Source organism: Artemia sp. Qi Xiang Cuo, chromosome 1 (genome assembly GCF_049724085.1).
Source record: "Artemia sp. Qi Xiang Cuo chromosome 1, ASM4972408v1, whole genome shotgun sequence".
NCBI lineage: Eukaryota > Metazoa > Arthropoda > Branchiopoda > Anostraca > Artemiidae > Artemia > Artemia sp. Qi Xiang Cuo.
Window position 1 is genome coordinate 49,202,159 of NC_142794.1, and position 9,137 is coordinate 49,211,295.

Below are 9,137 nucleotides of genomic sequence, written 5' to 3' on the forward strand. Positions count from 1 at the left end.
TTTTGTGCACATCAATATTAGTAAATAAGTGCCTGATATTCCAGACTTTCATGTGACATTATTAAGTAAATTGCTCCGTAATGTAATCACTATAATCCTTTGAATAATGATTATCTTGGGCTAATTCCTTGGAATAAGGCAAAAGTGTCGTTGGAGCTTTACTGAAAACTACTAATTTCTTCACATAATACCAACTTATATTACTAAAAGTGTCTATTTATCTATGATTTTTAGAAATTTGAACGGAAAGATATGAAAAAAAAACAACATGAATTAAAAGAGTTTATTTTTTAAATTGTTAAACTGCGTTGACTCACAAAATATCTTTATATGGAGAAAGTAGTTTTCCCTGGGAGTTTGCCAGATAATTCGATATTTTAAGCATTGTTAAGCTTAAAAAAGACAAAGCTTTTGGCAAATAGTTAAAAGTGTTTTTTTTTCCGCAGAAGCCTTTTCAGAGTAACGTAAAGAAGGTTATTACAGACTAAACAAGCAGAAATAGTTGTTTTGACTAAGAGTGACGTCTATTGTTCTTCTTTTTCTCCCTGCCTCGGTGTATAGAATGGGTGGTCTTTGAAACATGAGAGGGGGCTCACTTGATTGAAAATTGAAAGTTCTAGTGTCGTGTTCACTGGCGCTTGTTATACTTGGCCCATGGCTTTTCTAATTGTACAGGACACTTATCGTGTTCAAGTCACCCCCCCCTGCATTGCCCCCTAGCCGTTTATCATATTATCTTTATTGTCATTTCTTTCAAAATTTTCTAGAGGTCCAGCAACGATCCCTTGGAGAATATGATCCACTCAACCCAAGAGGTAGGGGCCCTACCTTTGTCAAATAATCCCTTCTTCATAGATGAAATTCAGTCCAAAAGGTGGGAGAGCATGTTACATCTTATTAATGATGTAATGATTTTAAAAACTTGAGTCAGTACGATTATAGATATTAATCTGAAATATGATCCCACACATCCCCTTAACATCTCTAATACAGCTGTTTAAGAAATAGGTGAGAGCATACTGCCCTTTTTTCTGTTAAAAGTCTGCTCAATATCCCGGCTAAAAAGAATTGAGTTTGAGTTGCGGACCGACCGATGCAAAAACGAGCTAATTCCTGACCCGGTGACATAAGAAACGAAGTCCTGAATCAGTGCAGAAATGTGCTAAGCTCAAACTGCGGCCTAACCTGGTGTAAAGAACGGCAAAGACATAACTCTTAAAAAAAGACTAGCTAATTCCTGATACAGTGTAAAAATGACTTGAGGATTAATTAGACTTCAAAGGTTAAAAAACCTGAAATTCCATAAAGTGCGAAACTTCAAAGCCCTCTAGCACCTAGATTGCATTGATTAGCAGTCTAGCAGGTCCTGAGATAAGTGTCCTTGGCCGTAGAGACCAGTGTCGTTACTAGCCAAAATTTGGCGGAGGGGGAGCACGAGATTTCACCGACTGGCTGGTCATTTTTATCGACTGTTTTTTGTCAATAATTAGCATAATGTCCGTTTTGAATACAATGCGTAAAATTAATCCACGAGTCGGTAAAACCGCTGCATTTACCAACCGAGATTTAGATTTCGGCATATATCATGTCACTTCTTTAATGCTGTTTATTTAACCAACTTGAAAAATTTGGAACCATCTATAAAACCGCGGCAGGAGTCAGTAAAACTGGTGCGTTTACTGACCAAGTTCGAAATTTCTGTAGATGACATGTCAGTATTTTCGTGGTCTTTATTGAACCGAACAAAGAATTTTAACGGTGTCGGAAAAATCGTGCCCCTCCCCCATATGTGACACCCTGGTAGAGAATGTCTGTCAGTTAAAATATAGCACCAAACTTTTGTAAAGATATTTTATCTCCCTTAGAATATAATTTGTCACTTGGAAGTGTTATATCCTCTTTTCGAGATGGAAATTGATTTTAGAAAGTCTTTTCCGATCTACTTGTAAGAAGAAAAAATGTTCATTCTAACTTCTTTTTTTTACAGGTTTGTAACTGGTTTGGGAACAAACGGATCCGTTACAAGAAAAACATGGGAAAATCTCAGGAAGAAGCTAACCTTTATGCTGCTAAAAAGGCAGCTGGTAAGGTTTTTTTTGTACAGCTTATGGTTTTGTAAACCTTCATGCAAGAAGCTTATTTGTTCAATTTTGAACGTTTCATAGCTTCGTGTTTGTCAACACTTCTAATTCCCTTATTGTGCTGTGCCAAACTTATTGGAATTTTTGAAAGAGTTTCTTGTAAAAATGTCATTTGGCTAATCTGTTTTTTGGCGAAAGTATGTTCAAGTCACATCTTTAAAAGCAGAAAAGACCACAGAGAAGGGACAAAACAGACAGAAAAGGAAATTAAGGGAGTTTCTTTGTGCAATGCCTCCATTGCACCATGCTATAGCTTTTCAAATAATTTATTTTCAATGAAAATTCCTCGAAGTCTAATCATTCTTTTGATGTCAATTTTAGCGAGAACAATACTCATTGAACAAAAAAATTCACGCGAAAACTTCGCTTCTTGTAATTGTAAAACTAAAATTGTCTTAAAAATAGGGTCTTTCAAAAACAGTAAAACCAAACGAATTTTTTGGAACATTTTATTTTGAGACAATGTACGCAAAAAGACGAATGGTTGAACATCTCCTCAAACTCCCAAAACTATTCAGTATTATTTGCACTCTGCTGGAAACTTGATCAATAATTTAAATTGAAAGTTTCATCTGGACAATACATTTTCTACACATTTAAAAAGAATGGATTTGAAAGGAAGAAAACATTTATGAAAGTTTATTGAATATTAAACTAATAATTTAAATGTATTGTTTCAACTAGTATCATATCTATAAACAGTAATTGAATGTATAGATTTCGTTATTATATTTTTAATGATATAATAAAAAAGGAAACTCACTAAAATTTAATTTGTTTGTTGTGTAAATGAAACCATAATTTTGGAGGATTTGAGAGACGACAACACTAAACTTATTCGTTTTAATTTCCGTTAGTTTTAAATTTGGTGGTTCGTTGTAATTTATATTCGTTCTAGATTTTATTGCTTCTTTTATAAGAACTGCTGCTTGTTTTATTATTAAATGCTTCCTTAATTTTTCGGAAGAGTCTGTTCTTTTAAGTTAATTCTCGTTTGTTGTGTAATTGACATGTTTTTTTGTCATGTTGTAATAGTTGTAATGTTGACTAATAACTTTTTATTGGTAATAATTCTTCTCGGGAGCCACATTTTTGGGACGTTTCAACCGCTGTAATGAAAGTAACCATCTTGGAATTTATATCTGATGCCAAATGGTTCACCATTGATACTTATGAGGATTTGGTTGTTGAAGTGGTGGCTGGCTAGCTTTTGATCGGTCATGGCCCTCAAAAATAAGAATATAGACTTTAGGATAGAGTAATTCAAACTTTCTGTGATTCCACATTTTTTGTCAATCTTTGAAAATTAAAGAAAAAAAAATAAGTTTTTGTTTATTATAAATTTTAAAAAATAAGGAAAAAAAAATTAAGAATGTTGTTAAATTGTATAATTTTTTTTTCATAATTTTACTAAGATATATTTACACTGCTCGCTTAATTGGCAATAGTAAAAAAAAAAACTTTACCTTACCAATTGTTGTATTATTTTTTATTTAAAAATAATATTAATAAACTATATATATTTTTAAATACCAATACTATGTTTGAGGTTTATGCTTCTTTTTTTCAAATTAGTTTTACTAAGGCACGGGTGTTACATTATATAGATAGTCAAACAGTGGTATGCAGATAAAATAGTCAATTTACTCAGTAATTTTATATAAATTGTTCTGAATGTAACCCTCGAATTCCATTCCTGCCTTTAATATTGACTCAAGTATTGCCTCCTTGTGCAAATTCTGTGTTTCTTTTCATCTTATTAACATTGCCATTTTTATGATTAGGATTCGTAGGGACATCACCTGAATATTTAAACGGAGAAAATAGAACGAGGCGTTGCTAGCATACTTTTTGGCAAACTAAATAAATCAAATTTGTCAAATTCATGCAAAGATATCATGTTATCCATCCACTAGTATTTTTTTTAGTTATTTGCGTATCGCAAGTGTATTTCTAAAAATGGTTAAGCTGTTCCTCCAAGAAATTCCCATCTCTCATATCTCTTTTAATCTACTTAAAAAAATATTTTTTAAAAAAAGATTTTTTTTTTAATTTTATATATATTATTACATATTTTTATATTATTATTAATATATATAATTTTTCTTTTTTTTTCTTATTTTTATTTTTTTAAATTTTTTATTTTTTTTCATTTTTGTAAACAAAATTTTTTTTTATTATATATAATTTATTTTATATATATCTATGAAAAAAAAAACAGTTAATTTAAAAAAAAAATATGAATTAAAATTTAATAATAAAATTAATTTATAAAATTTAAAACACATCACCAGAAAATTCTGCTATAAATATACATATACGGTTCGGTGAGGAGAAATTTTGAAGAACTAACACCATGCAATCCATCGCCAAAAAGTCCTTTTTTTTTTTTAATTACGTACTCTCGCAGGAGAGAAATGCAAAAGAAATAAAAAAATCACATTTTTTGTTATTTATTTCTTTGAGAAAATGACAGAAAGGGAAAGTGAAGAAAACCTTTGCCAAAAAAAGAGATTTTGGAGAACCTTGCTGGCCAGCACCAGAGAAGCAAAGTTTCAAATCGGGGCGAAATTTCAATCTAGTACCTGCGAACAATTACGACGAAAAGACCTACCTCCTATTTCGGTCATGTACTTGGACCTTGAGACTTTGTAGCACCAAGTGGGTTATAAAAATTCTAGTGAATCCTAAACGGCATTTACGGATTCTCTATGGAAAACTTCCGACGTTTAACGGATTGTAAGAAGGAGCTAGCAGAAAATTGAAAATTTTAGGAAGATTTGAGTAATATAATAGTACATAAAATATCCTAAGATAGGCTTTCGGCTAAATGTGCAAAAAAATTGTTTTTACCTATCAGGTCTGGTCTTGCCTACTCTTCTTTAAAGTGGAAAAACCTCTTAAGCTGCGACTAGTGCGGAAATTCCCAATCGAAGAATCTTTCTGTATTTTTGCTACATTTTTTCTTAAGCTGAATCATATTGGTGAAAAAGTAAGTTTGAATCATGTTCATGATTAAAGAGCCCTTATTAGGGGACTTGTCAACTCTTTGTATGCATTTTTGACATCTTTTGACATTTATGTGCATCCTTCCACATTTGGTGTGGTGAATAGTTTACTCCTACTTTTTGACTGCAGGGCCGGATCTAGGGGGAGGGGGAGCAAGCGCCCCATGGGGTTACAAAACAAGCTAAAGAGCAAATTAAAAAGACAAACTTCCCGAAAGAAGACCTAATTCAACATTTGAAATTACTTAAAATACAATAACCGAGTGTTTTGTCAAGCAAAGTCACACTTTTTAGTAGCCTCTAGCCTATCCCTCCTGTTTTCCTTTGTGCATTGAGATGATAGAGCGCTAAAATGAGCATGGGTGAGGCTTCAACAATTGTCTGTTCCCTAGCTAGGTAGGTGTACTAACTAGTTCTCCCTATTAATAATTTTAAGATTTTCAAGGGGTACCAATTAATGAAAATGAAGGGAGTCAACGATTTTACTGTTTTTTAATTAAGAAATAAAAAAGGTATTTTTTTAAATTCATGGGACATATTCCAGCATACATGTCTTATGACACAGTGACACTTTTATTTCGTTTAATAAGTTGCAATTAAAAGTCTACTACGAGACGAAAGTCTATACTTACCTCATTACTCAATATTGAAACAGTTCGAAATGAAAGTGGTAAGCTTTGAGCCACAGAAACTAAAATTGATTGTTCCCAAGCAAACTTAGCATAATGATAGCTTTGCCTACGTTTCTGTTTAATTTACATTTAACGCTTAAGAGACTCAGTGCCCGTGAAAGAGGCGAATAAAAGTTTTTCTAAAATCTAAATTCCTGCCGTAATTGATATTGTTGCTAGTCTTAATTGACGGATTACGATTGTCTTGCAAGGAAAGAGGAGACAATAAGGAAAAGAGAGGCAATAAAATTAGCTAAGAAGAGGCGGGTATGACTAGACTGTTCTAATCATCGAACACATGAATTAAGACAACGCAGGATCTATTCTCCGTAATTTGTATATAAGCCTCTTAAAATATTGACGCCTTATGACTTGATGTACCTTTTATGGAAGGCTTATCCTGACTCTTAAATTTGTATATTAAAATTTTTTGTACATTATTGTACTTTTTTGTACATTATTGTCTTCTATATTATTAAAAAAAGACAATTTTTTCAACTGAAATTAAGGAGAAATATTAAAATTTAAAACGAATAGAAATTATTCTGTATATGAGGGGGACTGTCCCCTCCTCGGTCCCTTCCTTTTACGCTTAGAATTTTTGGTATTTTAAGAAAGCCTGTTATTTCAATTAAACGGCAATTGTGTTTCAGGAGTTATTCTTAAAGAAATTGAACACAATTGAAACTTTAGCATAAAGAGCAAGGGATTGAGGAGGGGGCAGCCTCCCTCATATACGGAATAGTTTTTGTTCATTTTAATTTTTAATCTTGTTCTGCACTTTAAATTTAAAAAAAATTGCCGTTGTTTGATTTATGGTTCTTTTTCAAATAATGCAGGGAAATCCGCCTTCCTCCTCCATGCAAACCTACCCACACAAAAAATTCCTCCACGGAAAAATGTCTATAATCCCTAATTATTGTATGTAAACAACGGCCAAATTTCATTTACCCTTTCCCATGGGCTCTGGGGTGTTATATCATCCCCAGGGGCATAGTTGTGGGCCTTTTCAACTGTGTTGAACAATATGTCTTTCTTAAAATTTTGCGAAGTATGTCTTGGGGAAAAAAGGGCATGAAAAGGGCGCTTGTAGCCCTCTAATCTTTCTGGTCATTTAAAAAGGGCGCTAGAACTTTTAATTTTTGTTTGAATGATCCCTCACTTGATCTAAAAGGACCATTGGTTTGATACCATCACCCCTGAGAAAAAATAAATAAATGAACACGCATCCGTGATCTTTCTTCTGGCGAAAAATGCAAAATTCTACATTTTTGCAGAACCTCTACAGAATATTTCACATTTTTGCAGAACCTCTACAGTAAAGGTCTCTCAGGTTTACGGGTCATCATCTTGTTCAAACCAGTCTGTTGGTTTGCAAATGACTCGGTTAGCGTTTAAAACCGTTAACGCACCGTCATCCGCGTACTTTTACCTCATCTAGATATGTTTGATTAAATGACCCCCCCTGCCCGGGGTGGTCCCTCTGGCCGGACCATTTCCTGGTCGCTGTTACTTTGTATATATAAAAGTTTTCTTGAATGGGTTTATACATATATATTTTCATGAAAGCCATGACAAATTATTTCAACACCAGGTGAATCAGAAGCACTGGTATACAGAGGTATCTATAGCGTGTCGGGTGGACAGAATTGTGTTAGTGACTTTTCATCTGGAATAATCTTTAAAGCATAATTGTGTGACAAATATATATAAGAGCCATGACAGCAGTAAATCATTATAGAATTATCATTTGCGCTACAGTGTTTTAAAATACTGTTTTACCCACATCCAGCAACCAATACTCGGCTATTGAGCGGTAATGTTGGTTTAATTTCTCTTTCCTTGAAAACTATCACTATGATTAGATATAACGCAATTAAATCAGCTGGAGTGATTGGCTAAATAAGTTTGTTTAGTTCTGCTAAATTCTGGGTTGAAGTACTCCTGGTCATTTTAAGCCCATAATTTTCGTAATAATGTTGGTGTCTCTCACCTGTGGGATCGTAGTTGGGGCTCCTAAGCAAAACAGGCGAGTTTCGAACATCAAACGATAAATGTATTTAACAGACAAGAAACAAGAGTGGCAATACTGTTTGCTGAACGTTCCAATATCCAAATTAGCGAAGAAGTGTATTTTAAATTTTACTTGCCGAGTGATATTCTACTTGCTCTGATAAAACTGTATACTGTTCACTCATAAGTACTCAGATTAAACAGTATATTATACTTTGATCACTATCTATCTTATAAATAGTGAATAGTGACTTCAAAAACCTTCAAAAAAACCTCAACTTGGATGAATGTCATATACCATTTCTGTGTTTTGACTTTTGATTTCTGTATTGAAATATTAGCCTTGTTATTAACAAGCTTGGAAACCCTTGAAAACACACTTTTGTGGAAGCTTGATGTAATTTGAAAAAATGTTAACTAAATACTGTACTTTGCTCATTTTAGCCTCATATTGTAATTGACTGCATGCAAAATCCTTGAATGCCGGTTTTAGTCAACATCAAATATATACCATTCATGGAAAAATGCCTACTGTATTTTTTATCTGTGGCAATGATACGGAAATTCTAACGATTTTTAATTATTAAAATTTAATCATTGAGGGCAATTACCTAAATTATCCCTCAGTTGCTATTGTTGACATAGCGTTGACGTTGACTAACGAATGATCTCCCATGCTTTTTTTTAGCAATTCGTCTAGAAGGGATAGTCCTAGAAAGTTTAGAGGGGCCTCATTTGAATTGAAAGCCCTAGGGCTCTGTTTCAGACTCAAAGTGAGTTAGGGAGACGAGCCCCCCTTCTAAAGCCTTTTCTGCCACTTGGCCCCCCAGTGGCATCAGATAAATTTTTTTAGATACCTCTTGTCCCGAAAATATACGAAAGATTCAAAAAGCATGCCTCCAGTGATCACATGATCAACGTAGTCCCAGGGCACTGTGACGTGGACTCTTGGATACAGACATAAAAAGTATGTTTTCGATTTGAGAAAATTTTATCCATAAAACATTGTACGGAGGGGAACCGTGTGCAAAAAACAAAAAACACAATCAACTAAAGAAATAATACTGTGTCCAAAAGAAGGTAAAAAATAAAAGCGTGACAATTTAATGATATAAAAGTGGTCATTAACTAGCTATTAATTAAAAAAAACTTTTTTACTGAAAAAGTTCTTTGAAGAAAAGTAAATAGCTACTACATTGATCCGAAGATGAGCAGAAATAAAGTCAATTCATTTTTACAGCGTTAAACTACCATAAATCACCATCAATTAATAAATTAAATATTTTTTAATTTACACATTAAAA

General features: G+C 33.2%; 1 protein-coding gene across 6 annotated transcripts in view; it reads left to right on the forward strand.

Annotated features, from left to right (window-relative positions):
• Positions 1-2,134, forward strand: part of LOC148956425 (homeobox protein extradenticle-like) — a 59,973-nt gene extending 57,839 nt beyond the window's left edge. For all 6 annotated transcript variants that reach the window (XM_089108140.1, XM_089108157.1, XM_089108149.1 and 3 more), the window contains one exon: positions 1,988-2,134. In XM_089108140.1, the coding sequence (XP_088964266.1) occupies positions 1,988-2,119 (132 nt within the window). In that variant the 3' untranslated portion in view covers positions 2,120-2,134. The remainder of the gene's footprint in view (positions 1-1,987) is intronic.
• The last annotated feature ends 7,003 nt before the right edge of the window (positions 2,135-9,137 follow it).